General features: G+C 39.9%; 1 protein-coding gene across 3 annotated transcripts in view; it reads right to left on the reverse strand.

The window, feature by feature from the left end:
- The window catches only part of LOC139969974 (uncharacterized), a 92281-nt gene that overhangs the window by 63468 nt on the left and 5440 nt on the right, over positions 1-23373 (reverse strand). For all 3 annotated transcript variants that reach the window (XM_071975460.1, XM_071975461.1, XM_071975458.1), the window contains exons 2-3: positions 22956-23109; positions 21071-22593 (exon numbers count right to left, since the gene is read on the reverse strand). In XM_071975460.1, the coding sequence (XP_071831561.1) occupies positions 21071-22593; positions 22956-22998 (1566 nt within the window). In that variant the 5' untranslated portion in view covers positions 22999-23109. The remainder of the gene's footprint in view (positions 1-21070; positions 22594-22955; positions 23110-23373) is intronic.

Consider the following 23373-nt stretch of genomic DNA (forward strand, 5'->3'; position numbering starts at 1 on the left):
TGCAGCTACTTGCAGACCGGGTGATGACAATTTACATGAATAATAACATTATAAGTGATGACCAAATGTATTTTGTTTTTTCTCATCATCAGGTAAACTGGAATTATTCAGTCCTGAGATCAGCCTGTTTAGGGATTTACCAGTTTCATATCCGGATTACAGCTCTTTGAAGACATGCGTACAGTTTACATTATCAGGGTAATGATTGTATGGTCCACCACCTGATTCTTACACCTCCCACCCATCCCCTTTCTCCATGAGAATGCAAGTTTTTAATTGGATATATTTACTCCATGACATATCAGATGATCCCTCAAGGGAAATTTCCCCACCGAAAAGTCTATCATCCAGGACCCCCCCCCCCCCAACCCCCAATCACTGCCAAACAAGACCTAAAATATGAACAATCTAGTTAGAACACTGCTAAAAGTTGTGTCTTAGGGATTCTGTGAGACCTCTTTTGTTCAGTGCTTCTCTAATTGTAGCATCATCTCTACAAATTGTATCATAATTGTAGGTTTCAAGAGGATGACATTCTGATGCGAAGTACATCTCTAATCTTTCAAATCTGACCAATTTTAATGGTCATTAGACACACATTGTTTCATAATGTAACAGTTTCATTCCTGTGTGAGCATATAATGCTAATAAAGGCTTCCTATTGTCACGTCTCCAGGTTGAGTGGATATTGTGTAATTTATGGCAAGGTCCACCCATCCCATCATATTAAATAGTTGTCAAGGATGATGATAGGTATGGAGTATTGCACTATGACTAGCAACAGTTTATGATTCTATCACAGAAGATCATACAACACAATATGACAAGTTCTTTTAGGATTCAGCATGTTATGTCATCTGAAATCTTTAATGCATTTGTATTATTTTTCTGTTCTTAAAGTTATTGTGTAATTCAGTTTTTCTGTTATAAGAGTGTGTTTGGGTGGGGGGGGGGTGGGGGGTGCATCATGTTGCTGCATATTGGCAAAGTTGGAAATTAAGTTACTTGGAAAGTTGTGAAAGCAAAAACACTAACATTTATGTAATAGAGCAGCCTTTGCTTCACACTGGTATACAGATAGTTTGAAAAAAAAAAGCAATCTAGACCAGTAATATTGCCTAACTTTGCTTGACTTCAAAGTAATAGAGTTAGAAATTTGGGAACAACTTTATTGGCCTGCTGCACCAAACAACGTTAAAAGTGGTCAATTAGAAAGTGTGCTGACCAAATTAGTCTAAACCATAGGATTGCAAACATGTTACCAAGTTTTGCCTTTTGTTTTCTTTATGGATAAATTTCCAAAAATTATTCAACTTTAAAATGAAAGCGCCTTGCAATAAAATGAATGAACTTGCAATTATTGAGTCATTTTAGCATAAGCTTGTATATCTGTGAGCAATGGAATAACTGTTGAGTAAATATTAAAAAGGCAAACTCAAAAACAAGGGATTTTATCGTTTGCATTAAAACATCTAGTTCAGATATGATTCTTATTGTCTTTGTCTTTATCTCCTCATTAGGTAAATGTGGATTAATCTTTCTTGAGACGATCTTTGGGGGTCACATGATGTGGATCTTGCACAGAATGGCTTACAATATGCTGATGGTAATGATTAGTGTATAATTAGTGTATAGCAGGACTGGTAAGCTGGGTTGTAGTTATAATTAGATTTGATTCTGAAGTAGAAAGTGATTTTGTTACTGCCTAATCCTGGTGGAACAGTAATTGTTTTGAATCTTGCTTGATCAGCAAACTCCCTAAGGGCCTAGGGAAGAAGATAATGGCTTCAGTCTAACATACATACACCATATATTAGGCAATACATGTCATACATTGTATTGCTTACCATTGTGTAAAAGTACACAAAGAGGTGTATGTGTTTAGTATACTGGGTCCATTTTTTGTTTTGTGTAGCCATCATAAATTAAGGAACAAAATATTCAGATGACTTGATCCCTTCTAATTTATCAGTGTGTCATAGTGTTGGATGGCAGGTAATGGTAGTAATCAGTCTTAACAGCGCAGCCAGACTCCTCTGGATTGTCAGCCTAATTGCCGCAAATAATATCCAGTAAAATGTATGGCAGGCTCATAAACAATCAATTTAATTCATAAGTGCATGTGCCCTAACAATTAAATAGAGTCACTGCACACAAAATGAGACCCATACACACACTAAGTTAGAACCATACCCACAGTAGGTTAGAACCATGTAGAATGACTAACAGGAACCATAAAATCTCTGTTTCCATCCTTACCTTTCCTACCCTTCCCCTCTCAGTACATCTAAAACCCAATAAAATTGATGTCAAATTTAAATCTGAAGATAATCTAGGTTTTATGTCATTTGTCAATGAGCTATATACTAAGGGATTACAAATGGAAGTCTTTAGTGGGTTTACTGTAATGTGTGGATATGTTGTTGTCAGTCAGTAATACAAGACATGCATGTAGCTTCTGGACCATATGCATGTCCTCAGAGTAAAAACCAAAGTAATTCAGAATTCCATTCTTAGCCATTGGTCAACAGTGTTGAAGGATTCTCTTAATGTGTTCTGTATAAGATGTACATTATTTGCACTTCAGTTATAATACTGGCCATTTAAGAGATAATTCCAGGAAACTCCAGCACATGTGCTTTCTACATTTATTTTCTGTTGCAATATTATGGAAGATAGCTCACAAATCTGGTAGAAAATTTCCAGCAATTGTCAAAAGATGTCTTTTATCGGGGGGAGGGGGGGTGGGGGGCTACACAATTCTTGGGAGGTAACATGGAGTTGATCAGTTACCACTACAAGTGTTGTAATTGCTTACATCAGATGCAAAACATATTCCTAAAAACAATATATTTGCTGCCCTGAGATTACAGCTCTATACTATTCATATATACTTATTAATAAGACACAAGGGAAGATGTTGATGTATGTTACAAAAATGATCACAGACCTGATGAATTTTCACCTTGATAAATCTAGTGAATGGAAAGTTGAGTTATTGTGTATTTTCTCTTTAACCTCCAGGTGATACGGTTTTCAACATTTCTTCTGTGCATTTCCTCCAAGAAAGTGAAAGAAAAAGTCAAGTAGGAACACATCACTGCTGACATAACTTCCTTTGTGGATGTGAGTCTGGTGAGACTTTACATACTACTTCTCAAGAGTCAGTTTGTGAAATGGTAATGGGCTGTGTTGGGCTCCTTTGATGAAATCTACAGGCTATATGTAGGTGAAGACAGCTTGCCTAATTAGCACTATAAATAACATCAAATGACATTTCTAAGATTCCACTTGTTTAATTGTGTAGAGCTAACAAACTTGACTAAACATAACTACTATATTGTAGTATGCAGTGGTGGATTGAAGATTTCTCTAAAGTGGGGACAGCTACTAATAGATACCTAAATTAACAGTTCATAAGAAAACTTCTACTTCTGTAGAAAACAAAGATTGCCGACATTCCAAGCAAGCTAAGTTTTTGTAGTATGTACCTTGGTCTGATCAGGGATGTGTTTGAAATTGAGAAACTATGAAGTATCAAGTCTTTGAAGTTATATGTGCATTGCCACCTGTGGGTTACTCCCAATATTTTCTGGCACGCTGTAACAAATCAACCCCAACTTATTATCAGCATGTTGAGTTACCATGCAGGTACATAGAAAGTCACAGTTTGTTGGGTACCCAGGACTAAATTGTTGAATGCTGAATTCCAAATTTCAAAAATGAAATACTCTTGTTGAGATCAATCAGTTACATAGAACTGTGTTATACATGTAGTGAGTTCATATGTGACAAACATTGTGTAGAGTAGGCAGCAATTTGACATTCATCGGATACCCATAGCTTTAAATATGCAGGCTATCATTTCTAATAAATAAATATATGTTGCCATACGTCTATCTAAGGATTCTAATTGCTGTCCACAAACTTTAAGTAAGCTGTGGTCAGTCACAATATTGTTGTGCCATGTTTTAACATTAATTTATGTTATGTTTTCAGTGTCGAGAGAGAGAGGAGTAGCAGAACCTGTTCAGTTGCTGTCCAATCCACAAGATTACTCTTGTGAAACAATCCTTAAATATTATTGTAACTGAAGCTCTCTGATGCTTGCCATACACCAGACCGGCATCACTTTACAAACTTAAGAGAATTCTTATGCGTTGAATCTTAGCCATTTATTTCTGTTAACCCTACATATATTATTATATATTCTATGTATCTGTTTATTCTGTTCTATGTTCTTTTCTGGTCACATTCCACGTTCATGTTTCTTGATTACTATATATGGTCATATTTTTTATTCTATCAATACTGCTGTAGTACAATGTTGGTCTTCGTTATAAATAGAAAGAATGGAGGTTGTGTTATAAACAATACTTCCTCAAGCTGCTGAGTGATAAATATTTTAACATACTTTCATATGGTGTATAAGGCCAGAGACTGTATACTTCGCTTCTCTCCATGATGTAGGCCCAACCATTCATAATTCATGTTCGCCTCTATGTGGACCGAACATTAGCTTGAAAGGTAATGTTACACCTAATTAATAAGAATGTAATGAATTCCAATGATGGTTAGTTAAGGCTAATGATGTAATAAAACCCTCTCATGTTTATGTATATGGTTGATGATTATTCATGAGATGCTGATTATTGTGTTTACTGTTGAACTTTAATTCCTCTTTTCTTGTTTATTATTCCCAGAAAGTTTTCCGTTGTTCATTTATACTTGTATAATTATACTTTACGTATAATATAATAAATTGTTAGAGGAGTGGAGAAAGAGAGGGGAGATGGAGAGGGTGGGGATGGAAAGGGTGGGGATGGAGAGGGTGGGGGATGGAGGGGTTTGAGGGAGATGGAGAGGTTTGATGGAGATGTAGGGGTTTGATGGAGATGGAGGGGGTTGGGGAGTTGGAGAGGGTGGGGATGGAGGGAGATGGAGGGGTTTGAGGGAGGGGTTGGGGAGTTGGAGAGGGTGGGGGATGGAGTGGTGTGAGGGAGATGGAGCGGGTTGGGGAGTTGGAGAGGGTGGGGATGGAGGGGTTTGAGGGAGAGGGAGGGGTTTCATGGAGATGGAGGGGTTTGATGGAGGGGGTTGGGGAGTTGGAGAGGGTGGGGAATGGAGGGGTGTGAGGGAGATTGAGCGGGTTGGGAAGTTGGAGAGGGTGGGGATGGAGGGAGATGGAGGGGTTTGAGGGAGGGGTTGGGGAGTTGGAGAGGGTGGGGGATGGAGTGGTGTGAGGGAGATTGAACGGGTTGGGGAGTTGGAGAGGGTGGGGATGGAGGGGTTTGAGGGAGATGGAGGGGTTTGATGGAGATGTAGGGGTTTGATGGAGGGGGTTGGAGAGGGTGGGGATGGAGGGAGATGGAGGGGTTTGAGGGAGGGGTTGGGGAGTTGGAGAGGGTGGGGAATGGAGGGGTGTGAGGGAGATGGAGCGGGTTGGGAAGTTGGAGAGGGTGGGGATGGAGGGAGATGGAGGGGTTGGGGAGTTGGAGAGGGTGGGGATGGAGGGAAGATGAATGGGTTTGATGGAGATGGAGCGGGTTAGGGCGTTGGAGAGGGTGGGGGATGGAGGGGTGTGAGGGAGATTGAGAGGGTTGGGGAGTTGGAGAGGGTGGGGATGGAGGGAGATGGAGGGGTTTGAGGGAGGGGTTTGAGAGGGTGGGGATGGAGGGAGATGGAGGGGTTTGAGGGAGGGGTTGGGGAGTTGGAGAGGGTGGGGGATGGAGGGGTGTGAGGGAGATGGAGCGGGTTGGGGAGTTGGAGAGGGTGGGGGATTGTGGGGTGTGAGGGAGATGGAGGGGTTTGATGGAGCGGGTTAGGGAGTTGGAGAGGGTGGGGGGATGGAGGGGTGTGAGGGAGATGGAGCGGGTTGGGGAGTTGGAGAGGGTGGGGATGGAGGGGTTGGGGAGTTGGAGAGGGTGGGGGGATGGAGGGGTGTGAGGGAGATGGAGGGGGTTGGGGAGTTGGAGAGGGTGGGGGATGGAGGGGTGTGAGGGAGATGGAAGGGGTTGGGGAGATGAATGAGGTGGGGATGGAGGGGTCTTGTGGGGTAGGAGGGGTTTGAGGGAGATGGAGGGGTTTAGGAGATGGAGTGGGTTGGGGAGATGGAGGGGTTTGAGAGATATGGTGGGGTTGGGGAGATAGAGGGGGTTGAGGAGATGGAAGGGGTTTGGGGGATGGAGGGGACGATGGTTATAAACGGAATTTTTTTTATCTTTCCTAACAGGGTCAGTGCATTGCTCTTTACACGCAGTAGTTTAGTATTCAGGGCCGTAGCCTGCGCATGGGTAGCTGCCCTTTGAGATTTACACTTTCTAAATGAAAGTAGGCCTACGATAAATGTTCATATCATTTCTTCTGATTTAATTAGTCTGTAGTGTGCAAACTCTGAGATTCTAGGCACGTATTGTAGGAATGGCGGTCAAGTAACATAAGGTTTACTTTAACTGCTCATCAGGTATATGCAAGATCTCTGATGCGACTACTGTTTCTGGTGGTTTTCAGAGGGGGGGGGGGCGGGCTGGGAGCATAGGGGGATTAGAATAACAATGAAGGTAGAGAGCTCCAAAGATTTAACCTGCAGTCTTACGTGAAACTACGGTTCATAAATATACTTATTACGTATGTTTCACTGTTATCCCCTATATTAGTGACACAATGTTTTACTAAGAATACACGGTCCACTCACTCAGCTCATTTCCCCTCCCCTACCTGCAGTAGGTCCTTAGATAGTGTCATGACGGTCCCTTTTTGGAAATGACCAACCCACTCAAATTTCTTGAAAAAGCACCTGGTACCGTATATCCGCACATCAAAGCATCGCTATGTAACATTTGGAGGATACATTTTTTCCCGATGTTCCTTAACTGCTGCTAGGAATTCTACCCAGGCTACGGCCCTGATGTTTATCTTTACTTTTATGATTTGTTGTTTCCGATAAAGTGAATGTGCCTAAATACCAAATAGTGCTTTTCAAATGTACTTATAATACTATATGTGTGCATGTTGTAGATGTCTGGATAACAAGATATTCTTGTGTGCAAAGTTTAGATGCTTCCTTTTGGGTTAAGTTTCAATCTGAATAATCATGATTAATGCCATAAGTTACATCAGGAGGTGAAATATATAAGTCTTTTTAATTCAAGTCTAATCTTGTCAAATGTGACTTTTATTAAATACATTTATGAATGACTTATCAATTCAGGCACCAAACAGAAGTAAACCTGAAGATTTGTAGATTCCGACCCTGGACCCTGGCGGGGATTCGCCCCTGGACCCCACCCCAAAAGGCTTTGCTCGCCGACTCCTTCAGTTTTATTCATGTACCCTTATTTATGCCCCCCTCCCCACCCAACTCTCAATTCGGATTGACGCTCCTGAACAGAGCATTTTCTATTTTAGCTTAAAGCAGCTGGTTGTGTTTGTAGCTTTATCTCCTACGCCTATATAGTGGTAAACTAACACTGTCTGCTGTTAATTTGTAGTAATAACTGATTAGTGAAACAATATGTTCGCAAAACTCGAGTCTGTCACATCTCAAAGCAGTATTATCTAACAATCCGGTGTTACCATCCTCTACCGTTTAGGGGGGAGGGGGGGGGGGTTAAAATGAGATGTGAGTTTTGTCCACTAGGAATGTTGAAATTATACAAGAAGTTGGGAGGATTTGCAAATGAGAGATTAAAGCATTACATTAATATAATTAAGAGCGGAGACACGATTGAGGTGTTTGTTATGATATGCAATATTTCATGACTTGGTCTCAGCATGAAACAGAGGTACACAATGTATAAATGAGCACCTTTATCTTGCTTTATCTGCTTCGATTTATTTTAATTCCTCTCCTGACTCGCGAACAGCGAGGATATTCTCGTGATGTGAAGTAAGCTTGCATACGAAGACATGCCCAGATGAGTGTTACTAGTATTCAGGGGCGTATCCAGGATTTTCTAACCCGGGGGCGCGAATTACTATCTAAGCGGAGTGCCACCATCGGTTGGCGCGCAGCGTCATACGAGAAAATTTATGGTTTTGATACCCCCAGATCACCGGAAATGGCACTTCTCGGGATTAAAAAGGACCAACCAGATGTACACTTTTGCCTGAGAACCAAGAATTTCCCAATAGTTTTTTTTTCTCAAGATTTTAAGCCCATTATTTGTTCAGAATTTGAAATTTGACAATTCTCGTGAATAAATTCACTTCAAAACATACCCATAATGTTGCAAAAAATTTCATCTATTGGACAACCGATATAGAAAAACCTCCTTCAACCCCTAACCGACCAGTCAAAATTGCACGAGTAGAGGAAAGTATGATGAAGAATGTTGGTCAGGGAATTTTTGAAAAATTCAGACACAGTTAATTTATTGGTGTACAAATATGAAAACCCCTCTTATAACGGCTACTATAAAACTTGGTTGAAGGAAAAATAACAGATATTTCCGAAACCGAACACTACACAAACAGACAGTTTGGAGGCTGTTCATCCTTTTCATGCTCACTGATATGGTGTGATATCTGCTGTTTGCTTTACAAATTCGAATAGTTGAAATGAGACTGAAATAAATAATTTTTATCTGTTTATTGTGCATTGCCCTACCAGTGGCGTAACGATGATCCTGGGGCCCGGGCCCCCTACCAGGAGGTCAAAGCAAGAGCGTCTGCTGAAATGTTTACAAGGGGGGTGGGTGGTCAGTAGGTCATATAGGTGTAACACCAGTGGCGTCGCCAAGGGGGGCCAGGGGGCACGTGCCCCCCCCCCCCCCCCCCCCCCTGGAAAACCGAGTGCCCCCCATCTGAGATTTGGATTGGTAAAAAATTATATATATATTTTGTTATATTCAACTCCCATCATCTGAGTTGGTTTTTCATAAGGACAAAGAAGCACAGTAATTCGTATTTTCTTCAAATGAGCTGCGAAAAAATGAAAAAGTTTATCCTTGAACGTCGGGAATCGAAGTCGTAACCTGCGCCATCACAACATGTGTCGATATTTACATTGAATGTGTCAGTACTCACGCCATACCAGCGGATATACACGCCCGCTTCGCGAGCTACATGACTGTGAGAAGGGAGGGTACTGCAATATGTTGCCTTGGTCTGAGGTTGACAGGTTAGGAGCTGACGAAATGTGAGAATGTGAGGGTCCGCAGGCACCATACTTGCCTATATTTGTGGACCCATATATTAACCCTGTTGTGTAGGGGGTGCAGAGGTCATTTGAGGTCAGATGCTTGTAGGAACAAATGGCGAATGTTCACACCTGCATACGACCCATACTCGATGTGTGATCAAACTTTGGATTGCATGGTGAGATCCCTGATAGGAGCCAATAACGATGCTGGAACCTATTACATCTTAATAGATAATGGGAGAAAACGAGAAGGACAAGAAGGACAAGACAATGAAAAAATTGAGGGGGCAAATGCACGATAAGCCCCCCCCCAATATTTACCAAGGCTCCGAAACGTGGATCTGCCCATTTTTCAATGCATACTTGTCGATCTGTCCGATGCACACGTATACTATATAGGTGTAATAATTTTAGTAAATGCTGGGGGGACCCTCGGCCCGTCCCCTGGCTATAGACCACATTGTCACCCCAACCGCGTCTTCACGTCCCTTGAAAAGTGGAAGCAGTGAGTGTGAGTACCGGTAAGCGCAACATAACTTCGTCTTAGGCCAATGACTTGCTTCATTTCAGCCAGTTCTCCAACATCCCCTTACTACACTCAAAAACGTCTTTGCGAGTAAACTACGAGTAATAGCTACTCTCTTAAAACACCATCGAATATACAAATTTCTATGTTGTTACAGACTTGTACGTGCAATCTGAGAAATTGCAGGCTTGAGACCTATAGTTTAGGGCTAGGTATTCGCAGCATAAAACACTCGGGAAGTGCCGATTCCAAATGGTTTGAAAAACGCAAAATTTTCTTGTACGCTCCGCGCCAACCGATGGTGGCGCTCCGCTTAGATAGTCTCTACACATTAGCCCCCCTCCAATAATTTTCCCGTTCCGCCTTGCCAGGAGGGGCACCCCCCATCAAATGCTGGTGCCCCCCCTGTGCCCCCAGACTGAAAAGTCTGGTGACGCCACTGTGTACAACTAATCCGTATGTAAAGTATTGGTTAGAATTAAAATATAAACCACGCTACCTATGAGTTTGGTATCTCGGTACATTTTATCATCAAACAGTGTTTTGCTCCTCGGCCTTTTGGATAAGATCATGTGTAGTATCTGTTCCCTTTCGAGGGGAATGGTGATTCACACCTGACGATGATCACACTGTCACAGTCCCGATGCAAGGACACTGGGGTTCAGAGCGGATCAGTCGTTCGGTAGTTTGGTTTTCGTGCCCAGGTTCTTTCCTGGGCGACTTTTTCTTAAAAAAGTAGCAGTGTTTTGCTCCCAAATGTCTCAAAAAACAGTGCAGTGTATGTTATTCAAAAGTTAAATAAGAGCCACCCCCCCCCCTCCCTTAGGTCTGGAACGACTTGTCTGTTTGTTTGATGTTGTTGTAGTATTTACATACAATATGCGATAATTGTACACAATTTCCATAGTACAAAGTAAGCCTACATTTCACTCGATATACGATGAAAAACGTGTCCCACTGCATGCAGACATGTCACGTGCTCTTTAATATCACAGCTGTATATCACTTAAATGGGAGATGATTGTCACCTGGGTTGTCTTCAAGTCAAATGGAATAACTAGGGTTGGGAGGGGGATGGTGGCGTGATGGTTAAAGACGGTGTTTGTTCTATCTTTCCTAACATTCAGCGCATAGCCTGTACACGCAGTAGTTTATTATCATGGAATTGGGTGGCGTGGAAGACGGAGTGTTCATGAGACGTTAATTAGTTATAACCCAATTAAAGATGGTATTCGTTGTACCGAATGACTGAATACCTGGAGTTTCAAAGCGAGGGAGGCTGTAGGGAAGGGGGAAGGGGGGGGGGAGTACATTATCACATCTTCCTTAGTTTACTTGTTAGATGAAGACATTCTTCAGTGTCGAGGACACCAGCTCCACTCATCTGCGATTGTACTTTAAGATATTGCTGAGTCATTCGGCTGGATCCTTTGTTAGCAATCAATACGAGGTAATCAAATGATCGATTTTTGCTTAAATTCATATTTTCAGTTTACGTCTGGTGTCGACATTTCTAGATAAACGTCAAAACTTCATGAGCAACGTTACAATTTCTATAAAGCGTCGAAAGTTTGCGAAATCAGTCTAAATTGTTCTGTAAGAAAAATCAAATGAAACCACCAAATGTCAATATGTAAAATCGTTTTTGTTTTTGAAAATAATAGTTGAACGTCGAGGTAAGCAAAGTAAATTGGACCAAGAATTTGTTAACATAATTTTCTGTGATCAATGTTCCTTCTGAGCCACCGTAATACCCTGAAACATTATATTGCGTACTTTGTAATAACAGTCTGAGCAGATGCTGCCACCTGGTACAGCTTAACCAGCAGAGAACAGAATAAAGGAAACCTAGAAAATAATGTTTCATACTTTTATGTATATAACTATCATTCCAGTTTTGATTTTTCAAGGGGTGGCAGACAAATATTTGAGGCCCTATTGCCCTCCCGTAGCTACCCTCCTGCTCCTCCATGCCCTCCATTATGGTAAAAGTTTAGTCTCTGTACAGAATAAGTAAATCTTATGATTTTGTATTAACGTCACATTTGCCTACTGAGAGAGAGAGTATAAGTATACCTGTTATACACTGAAGTTCAGTTGCTGCCCAGTGTATATTACTGGGGGTGGCAGACAAATACTTGAGGCCCTATCCCCTCCCCTAGCTACCCCTCTGCTCCTCCCCTGCCCTGCATTATGGCAAAATATTAGTTCAGTTGCTCCCCAGTGTATATGGCTACTCTTGTAGAAAAGAGTTGCCTCCATAGCATTGAAACAAGAGCTCACTTAAACATTTCATTCACAGGACCCGCAACAATTACGCTTGACTTGGGCGAAAGACTTGTGACTTGACTTGACAAACATTGGCTTAGTATAAAGACACTGTGATAAACTCGGCTCAAAGTTCAGCTAACAGTAAAATTTAGATCAGTAACGTGTCATTCATTGTGATTTGATGATAAATTATTAAAGCAACAGATGTAATCCAGTAATTTCCATATAGAAAACGAAACGTGTTTCACTTGTTACATATCAGAACATGAGAAAAGGGGAATTTTCAAATAACAGGGCTTCCCGTTCTTTTAATGTTGTGTGTTGTTGCTTCTTAATATGAATATACTTATTCTCGTATCTATCTTTCTTAAACATAAAATAACTATATTAATATTAACATGTTTTTTCACATCTAACATATACTTTTCTAACCAGGAACTTGCTTGCCTATTGTCATCGCTATACTTATCATGTGCCAGAGGCTAAATTTATAACGTACTTTACTACCGTTGTTTGACAGTCACTGTTTACACAACAAACAAATATAAAGATCATAAGAAGTTTGCCCTGTGGTATCGTATAATTGCTTCATAGTTAGTTGATATTATCATTATTACGATATATGACTAGATATCTTGTTTAGATTGAAGATAAGATGTTTCAGTTCCATAATGTATTAAATATTCTGGCTTTAAAAAGATGGATAACGAAGATGTAATTTTGTTCTCACTGGGAAAAGAGGGACATATTTTAGATGCGTCCCGATGAACTTTTTAAGGTACCTGAAAAGGGCAATCAAGATACAAATATATTGTCCCTAATAATTGTCCTTTACTAAAACAGATAACAAAATAATATTCTAGAGCTAACAGCACCGTTTAGTTTCATTCTGGTCATCTAAACGGCATATGATACATACTTGACAGCGTTCCCGGAAATCCCCACCCCTGGAATAATCCTCCCGGACGATAACCCCCCCCCCCAACAACCCCTTCCTCCCGGGACAATTCCCACCAGGACAATTGCCAACCCTGAAAAGTGCCTCCCGGAGAATTCCTACTCCGGACAATTCCCAACCATGACAATTTCCACCCGGACAATCGCCCCCCCCCCCCCGGGACAATCCCCCTCCTCGGAAATTTCGACGATTGATTGACAGCCTATGTAGGCTTAGTCCATTAAAAATGGGGGTGAACCTAGAACAAACTGCTTCAGGAGATTTAATTTTTTCATATTGTTCTTGTGTCCCCACTGAATATTATATCCAATTAACATAAATTCAAAATGGACGCCAACGATAATTTTGAGGCTCTGTAAAAGCTCATTAACGATTGGTTTTATACTATCAACATATATTACAAGAGGAGAGAAACATGACCCCCAAAATCGAACTAGCTTATTGAATATACACATTGACGTACTTGTAACGTCATAACCTAGATATGCCTCTATGTGAAGTCATCAGAACTAAACATGGAGGCTTTAAGCAGAGACGATATCATTTTCTATTTAGTGTGGTCAGTAGTCAAATCCATATACGCGCGATTATGTTTTCTGTCATTAACTCTTTAATATACTGTAGTATGTTAGTTCTTTATGCAGCTTCAGTGATGTACTTTGAGAACGCGAAGTAGTAGTTTAACTTCAATTCCTTGCAGTAGCGTATTGGGCATTATTGTCGATCGGGGCAGTGAGGGGCAAATTTCGCTTTTGGCGCCCCCCCCCCCTGTCAAAATGTTTAGTACAGTTTATATGGGCCCAAGCGCAAACTGCAAATTTACTGAATTAACGCCCAAAATATTACCCTTGTGTCAGTGTAGCTATAGTATACATAATGCACGCGAAACAAACAAGTTTTTTGGTACTTTGTCTCCTAAAATACAATCGTTTTGCTATTTAAGCTTTTCAATTCAACGGTATTCATACGTTTTACAACATTGCAAAAGTATTAGTGTGGATATCTATGTAAGTAGACCAAAGTTATCCAATATCTCACATCTTTATGTGGAAAAATTAAGCGAAAGTCACTCTCTACAGGGCAGACATGGTTTACCAACAGAAAAATAAAATAAATAAATAAATATATCACTAATGCACGAGAATCTCGCACAGAGATACTCGTTGTTCGTATCTTTAACTTAGCGATTATTTTTTTTCTCAGGTGAGTTGAGCCTGGTGGTTATGCTAATATAAAAGAATATAGTACACACGCACAGTTTTTATTGGTATCTAGCGTTGTTTAATCGTGCCAATTAGGTGGTCCCGATTGACAATTATCTGTGGGCCAATTGTCCGGGGGAAATTGTCCGGGAGGGTAATTGTCCTGAATTTGGTTTTACCCTATTTTCGAAAGAGTATAGGTGTACTTTGCACAACAGAGACATGTAATGGCTCCCAGAGTGGTTAGTACTATACTTAAGAACCAACTTTGGAAACTGTTTTCCCTCACCTCTTAGTGGAGTGTTTGTGCAACTTTTAATCTGGAAAGGGTCATTTCCGGTATCTGAGAGGCATATGACAAAGATTTTCCTTGCTTGTTTTATTTAGTGCTCCACTCAATAGTGACATCATTGTCCCTGAAAAATGTCGTGAAAAAGCATTCCTCCGTCCTCCCCACCTCCTTCTCACACACACCTACCTTTGTGTAATACTTCCATATTAGTCTGTGCATGTAGTTTCTCAGTTTAATGTTGCACAGTGGGTAGTAGCCTATCTTCCTAGTATTAAATTGTTAGTGATAAACCCATGACATCATAATCGTCATCCCATGTTATTCTGGCATGTGGATATATCGTTAGGGATACAGTTTTACGTAAAATGAGGTGTTAACATTTTTTTTTCATTAAGCTTTAGTCATATCGCATCCAAAAGGACAGCCGTAGCCGGTCTAGGGCCTAGGCTAACTACATCCAGGGTCCAGTGAATAGCAATACAGCAGCTGAGCAGACGACAATAGTAAAGTAATTATATACCTATATGCTTCCTAAGAATTACCCATGAAACTACAGACCAATGCTACTTTTTTTGGCACCCAAATGCTGCACACGGTATCACCATTCGAGTGAATTATGTTAACTTTATCACTTTAGTTATGTTAAAGACGTATAGTCCTTGTATTACGCGCCGGTATTTTCTTGCCGTACAAGCAAAGCGCCACCAGTTGGATGGGTGGCTCCAGTATATGTCGCATGACGTCATTCTTCCTACTTCAATTTCTATATTCCTCGCCTAGTTAGCGAAATTTTACAAACAAACAGTGATTAACACCGAAGGCTCGATTCACCATTAATCTAACGAATACAATGTACAACTACTCTATCATTAAACAAATGTAACACCCTCCGGTGTATTAATAAATCTTCGGTCGATATCCTGGCCCTGGTTCATCATCATCCAAAACACGTTCAGAGGAGCTAGCTGTGGAAACTAACCATGACTGTGTAGTATATAATGTCATGCCGTTATGGGCTAGCTGTTCGAGCAGCAAATAACCAAATAATACCGAGTTGTTGAGGATAAATACTATGAACATTTGTTGCTTGCAACTTTTTGCAGGATGTTTTTATCTCAAATGCTTTCAATTGTTACCTGTCTTGTTCAATTTGAGAATAAAGAACCAAAGTAGAGAATTTTACGTATTGTTTTGAAGAAGTAGTCTACTCAATGGGATCTTTTTCTCTTTAGGTGTGCAGAATTAACTGTTCGTCGCAACAGTTCTTTGCAAATCTGGGTCTGGATATTTTCCTGCGTAGCCAACCAGTGAATTTGAGATTGTTATGAAGAGTGTATGTTCAGCTGTCATTCACCAGCCCTGCGGATACGGATGATGGAGCGGGTTAGTTTTCCAAATATTGTAGCGTGCATGCGCACTACAATACCTAGAACGGATGTAAATTCTGAATAAAATATCACATTCTCCTCCCCTGTCTAGGCAGGGATTTCTAGGGTGTAATGGACCTTCTTACCAATGCCATCATTCGATTTCAATAGGTATGTTTGTCTTCTACATATCTGGTACTGTCATGGTTGAATTTTAATTTGTTCATGGTTAATAACAAAGTTTACATGACTATGTAGATAAAGGTATTAAATTTTCCTTTTTGTTTAAACGCTTCGTCTTAAACTTTGTTCCTAATATGAAATATCGAGTCTACTTTCAAAACTTATTTATACTTCATAGTAATAATAATATAGTAAAGTATGTATGCTATTTTATGCATCTAGTCTCATGTGTTATGACGTGCATTCACATTGTATCTAACATGAAATGATAATGTTAAGTCTCATTCTTCATACATTTCAAATTGCATTTATCTTATAAAAGAGAGATTTGTTAACAGGGGTCTTTGTGCAACCCCACCCAACCTCCAATACCACTCTGCCTATATATAGATTAAGACTCTGAAGTGATTACAAAGTGTAATGAACCTTCTTCGGCTATTTCTAACAATCCGGTGTTATCATCCTCCACCCGTTATAGCAAAAATATATAACATAAAGTGTCACAATTGTCCACTTCAATTACACTAAGAATGTTGAAACCAGACAACCACTTTGGTGATCTGCAATCTGTACACATGAGTCAATGCAAAACGATATGTTACGTTCAAGGGAGAGGGAAAGGGGTGAAATTATTTTCATATTTCCCTTGAAACGGCAACAAAAATGAGAATATTGATGTAAAACTCAAACATCACATCAATCATCGCGCACTAAAAGTCACTTATATCATAGTATGTATTTAGCCTTCCAGAAACCATCACTCGATATTTACATAACAAACAGTTAACCATATCACTGATCAGCTGATATTGTTATCTATTAATACTTTGACCCTGTACAATGCTATATTCGCGTCTTCTATACTTCTACGCAGCAGAAACTAAACATTGATAATGACGGGGGAGGGGGGGGGGGGTTGTGTTACACCAAGGACCTCTCTGCGTGACAACTCCCTACTTGTAATAGGGTGCACACTTTGTGACAACTGCTTAATTATACAAGAGAACCCTTTGTGACAGCTACTATATTAATACCAGGGAGCTATGTTTGTTATAGCTCCCTAATAATACCAGTGAGTTCTCTCTGTGACTGCTCTCTAATTATACCAGGGAGCTCTCTCTTTTTGACAGCTCATATTAATTCTAGAGAGCTCTGTTTGTGATAGCTTCCTAAAAATACCAAGGGCCTCTCTGTAACAGCTCCCTAATTATACCAAGGACCTCTCTGTGACAGCCCCCTTATTATACCAATACCAGGGAGCTATGTTTGTTATAGCTCCCTAATAATACCAGTGAGTTTTTGACAGCTCATATTTATTCTAGAGAGCTCTGTTTGTGATAGCTTCCTAAAAATACCAAGGGCCTCTCTGTAACAGCTCCCTAATTATACCAAGGACCTCTCTGTGACAGCCCCCTTATTATACCAATACCAGGGAGCTATGTTTGTTCCATAACAACTCCCTGGTTTGTTATAGCTCCCTAATAATACCAGCAGGGAGTTCCATAACAACTCCCTGATACCAGTGAGTTCTCTCTGTGACTGCTCTCTAATTCCATAACAACTCCCTGATACCAGGGAGCTCTCTCTTTTTGACAGCTCATATTAATTCTAGAGAGCTCTGTTTGTTACAGCTCCCTTATAATACCAGGGAGTTACCTCCGCGACAGCTTCCTAATTATACTAGGTAACCCTCTCTGTGACCGCTCCCTAGCAATACCAGGAAGCTCTCTCTCTGTGACAGCTGTCTAATTATAGCAGGGAGCTCTCTCGAGACAAAACAGACCCTGTAAATTAATAGTGAAATTTTGAAAATAACAAAACGTTATGGACAAACAACAGTACCTGTATATTGTAAATTAACGTTCACCATTCGTTGTATATAGAATAACAGTTGAATGCATTGTTATGTTATAATGCACAAGTTGTCTTAGTGGGTATTATGACACCTTTGCGTGTATGCACAATTACACGTTATCAACGTTCTGTATCAATTCACAAACATCGGACACTGTTCAATTTGCATATCGATAATAAAGGTGCTACCTAAAATTATGTGGGATATATTCTCGTTAGGTAATTTCTTTGCTTAATTATACGCCTCATGTCTCTAATTAATGTTGAAGGTTGGTAGATTTACTTCTTTTGATATAAAAGCATGTGTTTACTGGTTACAAAACTGTTGTTGTTGGGGCTAAAATTAACGTCACAGTGTTAACTATTTTCTCAAATACACAAAGTCGGTATATATAGTTGACTTAATGCTGAAGCATTTACTAAACCTAAACGTATACAAATTAGGTGTTCCCTTTCGAGGGGAACAGTGATACACACCCGACGAAGGTCACAGTCTCTATGCGGATCAGTCGTTCGATAGTTTGGTTTTCGTCAGGTTTTTACCTTGGTGACTTTTCTTAGCAAAATACACACATTGAAGCGTGTCGGTTATAATTTACACTAAATGGGTTGGCCACTTATGAGTTCATTGCAATACTGAAGTAAACAATTAGACAAAATGTAACCTGATAAATAAGGATTCGTTTATAGAAGAGAACTTATTCCTTTACAGAATTAACTCTAACTTTTTGATTTCACGGTTGTAACGTATTCGTTTAAGAACGGCGAATGTTGGCTCCTTGCATGGCTTGAGGCTACACTGACACTACATTAGTATGGTTGTATGACCATATACAATTAACCCCCTGCAAGGGTTGTTACTACCTTAGTATGGTTCGATGACCACTCACTACACTTCATGTAAGGGTTGTTACTACATTAGTAAGGTTCAATGACCATATACAATTAACCCCCTGCAAGGGTTGTCACTACCTTAGTATGGTTCGATGACCACTCACTACACTTCATGTAAGGGTTGTTACTACATTAGTAAGGTTCAATGACCATATACAATTAACCCCCTGCAAGGGTTGTCACTACATTAGTATGGTTCAATGACACATACTACACTTCCTGTAAGTGTTGTTACTACATTATTATGGTTCGATGACCAACTCCCTGTAAGAGTTGTCACTACATTAGTATGGTTCAATGACCATATACAATTAATCCCCTGCAAGGGTTGTTACTACCTTAGTATGGTTCGATGACCACTCACTACACTTCATGTAAGGGTTGTTACTACATTAGAAAGGTTCAATGACCATATACAATTAACCCCCTGCAAGGGTTGTCACTACATTAGTATGGTTCAATGACACATACTACACTTCCTGCAAGTGTTGTTACTACATTATTATGGTTCGATGACCAACTCCCTGTAAGAGTTGTCACTACATTAGTATGGTTCAATGACCATATACAATTAATCCCCTGCAAGGGTTGTTACTACCTTAGTATGGTTCGATGACCACTCACTACACTTCATGTAAGGGTTGTTACTACATTAGTAAGGTTCAATGACCATATACAATTAACCCCCTGCAAGGGTTGTCACTACATTAGTATGGTTCAATGACACATACTACACTTCCTGCAAGTGTTGTTACTACATTAGTATGGTTCAATGACCATATACAATTAACCCCCTGTAAGGCGTTTTACTATATTAGTATGGTTCAATGACCATACACTACACTCCCTGTAAGGGTTGTTACTATAATAGCAAGGTTTAATGACCATATACAATTAACCCCCTGAAAGGGTTGTTACTACCTTAGTATGGTTCGATGACCACACACTACACTTCTTGTAAGGGTTGTTACTACATTAGTAAGGTTCAATGACAATATACAATTAACCCCCTGCAAGGGTTGTCACTACATTAGTATGGTTCAATGACACATACTACACTTCCTGCAAGTGTTGTTACTACATTATTATGGTTCGATGACCACACACTACACTTCTTGTAAGGGTTGTTACTACATTAGTAAGGTTCAATGACTATATAAAATTAACCCCCTGCAAGGGTTGTCACTGCATTAGTATGGTTCAATGACACTACACTTCCTGTAAGTTACTACATTATTATGGTTCGATGACCACACACTACACTCCCTGCAAGGGTTGTTACTACATTAGTATGGTTCAATGAGCATACACTACACTCCCTGTAAGGGTTGTTTGGTATAAACCATAAAAGGGAATTCCTTACTGTGGTGACTTTACATATCAGATTAGTACTGACTGTCAATGCCGTTATTACATAGTTGATAATAATGGACCTATAACGTTCGAAGTAAGTTTCCTTGCAAGGAACCATGTTTAGTTATGCCTTACCCAACTATACTACGCGGTACGATCGAATGACGTCATGTAGGCCTTCTTTAATTTAACAAGTGAAATGCTGACTGGAAAGTGAATACAGAATATTAAAACACGTGTTTCTTGCCAACCTGAAAATGAATTGACTTCTCCACATCAGTTTATAATAACGAGCTTAAAAGAACGGTTGTAAATTCTAAATGAAACATTACCTTCCCCTCCCCTATCGAGCTCAATCCGAAGTTAAATTCAATGGATCCTAATCGCATCAACACTAAATTATAAATCTGCGTTTCGAAATGATCCAATTGATCGTAAAAGCAGAAATATACCAATAAATATTATTAACTCCTTCGGCAACCCCACCTCAACCTCAAATGCCACTTTGTCTGGGTCGTACTACCGTAGGGATTGTTAGGTTGCCCATGAACTTTCTCTCAGATGCCATATTCAAACGGGGTTTTACTCATAGTCTTGGTGGTCTTCTCTATATATCTGAATCAGGCACCCCACCCTCCCTTGTAAAACTCTATCAGTGTGTATCTTTCGTTTTAGACGTTTTTTTTTAAAGAAGTTTTCCTTTTGTTTTTAAACCAATGATCTGTACTTTACTAAGTGACAACGCCCTGCTGGTTAAATGAAGTCTATGGTCTTGTTGTTAATGTTATGTTTATATTTCTTTTAACTGTACTATACAGTATACATTCAGCATACATTTCCACCATGATTCCATCACGTGAAGAGAGCATGAAAGATGCTATCAGGAATCTTACTTTGGGTTTAAATTTGTCAGAGTGTGTTTACTATAAATTGAATTGTGTCACGGTTACATATAGGCATTCAGCTAAATATGTCTACCAATTCAATCCATGCAGCGAGTAAAATAGTACTTTATTATTAATACTTACGTCATATCTGGCAGCAATCTCCAGTAGCTGTATGGTAGACCTCTGTAGTAGTCTACTGTGTGAGTCTCCATTGATTTCCATCATCTTTGCACACAGATCCCTGACGGTGTCCTTGATTCCATCTACCTCACCAGTTTGTTCCAGGATGCAGAGGATGGCAAACTTCTCACCGTCTTTCCTGCTCTTCAAGTATTCTATGATTCTCTTTCCAACTGCTGGGTTAATCCCACAGGCGAACCGATAGAGGTACTGAAGATTAAATGGATCCACTGTATCAAGAACATTCTTCAGCTCAGATGCACCTCTTGTAGCAGCTACAATTTCTACCAGTCTAAAAGACGCAAACCATTCACAGAATAGTTTATGGTAGAACCTTATGTCAGTCCTTGTCTGTATGTCTGTAGTAGAAGTCTGTTCGTTTGTCACATTAGACACTTCTTCCTCTACCAAGATACCAACTGCAATATAATGTTGACAAAACCCTTGACCTAGTCGTGTGCAGAGTCCATCCTTATGCCATGATAACTGTTGGTTTTCACCGCAGAGACCTTCAAATGCTACCTTACTCAGTTCAGTAAATTTCAGCTCATATGTAACATTGTGTGGTCTCGTGTTCCTATCCATTGATTTATTGCTCTTGTGACTATGGAAACACTTCATCATGTAGCGGAAAAACTCTGTAACTGAATTAAATCTCATAAAAAGTACTTTTTCATGAGTCATGTGAGAAAACATAACAAAGAAAAGAGGCACCTGACATAGGGCATCAAGGATCGGGTTGGATTTTAAAGCGTGCTTAATTTTAGCAACGCTTTCTTCGTTCTCCCCGGTAACAGCCTTGCGAATGTACTGGTCACGTGCTTTTTCGTCAAAACCAACTAACCGCACTCGCTTTGTATTTGCTTTGTCATAGTCCTTCGGAAGATATCTGGTTGTCAGGGTAACATCGATATTCCCAAACAGATTCCTCGTAATGATGCGTCCTACGTCACTTCCGGTGGCTCCGTCTCTATCAGGAAACTCATCATATCCGTCCAGGAGTACCTTAACAGAAGAACAGCTTTCAATGATATCTTTAATATCAGTTGATTTGATACGAGGATCTTTTGGTCCTAAGAACAGCTTAATTGCTTGATAGATAGATATCTTGCTGTTCAGCTGCCTCAACCGGAGAAGAATTAGAATCTCTACGTCTTTAAAAGGTGAATCCTTTACACAATTGCACCAATCATAGGCGAGCTGTAGAGCCACTGTTGACTTACCATACCCGGCTTCTGCTTCTATGATGCGCCGTTTGGCTTTCATTCGAGGGTCTGTGAAGATATCTTTGTACGAGCCCACACGTACCCATGGTCCTTCTTTCTTCTTCGTCGCTCCTTTAACAATATGGACCTCTGTACCGCCCTCAACAAATACCTTGTCAACACAATATAGTCTGTCCTTGATGTACGGTATGGGCTGGATTGCGTCATATTGTAGTTTATACCTGCTCTTCAGAGAATCGATTAGTATGGCTTTTTTGTCTGCGAAAGAAAATGGCAATAGTTTGATTTGTAAACATTATTTTTGGTGAATAAAATTGGGGCGTGTCAGTGCTTATATATAAACTGGAAACAATTATTGCGGGCAATCTGTTGGATGTCACTCTGAACGATCAAAGTATACCAGTTCAATCGGAGTAATATGCAAAATTTCCATTCGGTTAGTTCAACTTAATAAGGTAGAAACAAAACAATGAAAATTAAAAAAAAATCACGTTGAAATCTCGTTCATAAAATGTAAGAGTATTTAGAATGCTGAGGTTTAAATCCTTATCAATGTTCATTATAAACATCAGTCTTCTTATGCTAAGTTACTAATCCAAAACTATGTAATTACAACAAACCTTGCACTGTAAGGCGCTCCATCGACACTGTAAGGCGCTCCATCGATTATGACGTCACAACAACGTTCGTGACTGGTTGGCAGGATAAACTTAGATCTTCACTTTTCTTTTCCTTTGAGTGATATTATCCATAATTATAATTCAAAGCGATGATCTGTTGAATATATAGATACAGTATGCATGAATGAAACTAACTTAACAAAAGTATCATAAATCAATGTATAATTCTATAAGTCAACAGAACCAGTCACTTTGCCAACAGGTCTCTGGCTCGACAAAGATTACATCAAGGTGAATCTCTCCTTATCTCTTATTGACTGTTTATTGTTTGCACAACACATCGACCTTTGAAGTAATCTAATATTTACCCACCCTGAAAAATTCAACTTTCTATTTTGTTATCAGTGTTTTCCATATA

The sequence above is a fragment of the Apostichopus japonicus genome, chromosome 7 (genome assembly GCF_037975245.1).
Source record: "Apostichopus japonicus isolate 1M-3 chromosome 7, ASM3797524v1, whole genome shotgun sequence".
Taxonomy (NCBI): domain Eukaryota; kingdom Metazoa; phylum Echinodermata; class Holothuroidea; order Aspidochirotida; family Stichopodidae; genus Apostichopus; species Apostichopus japonicus.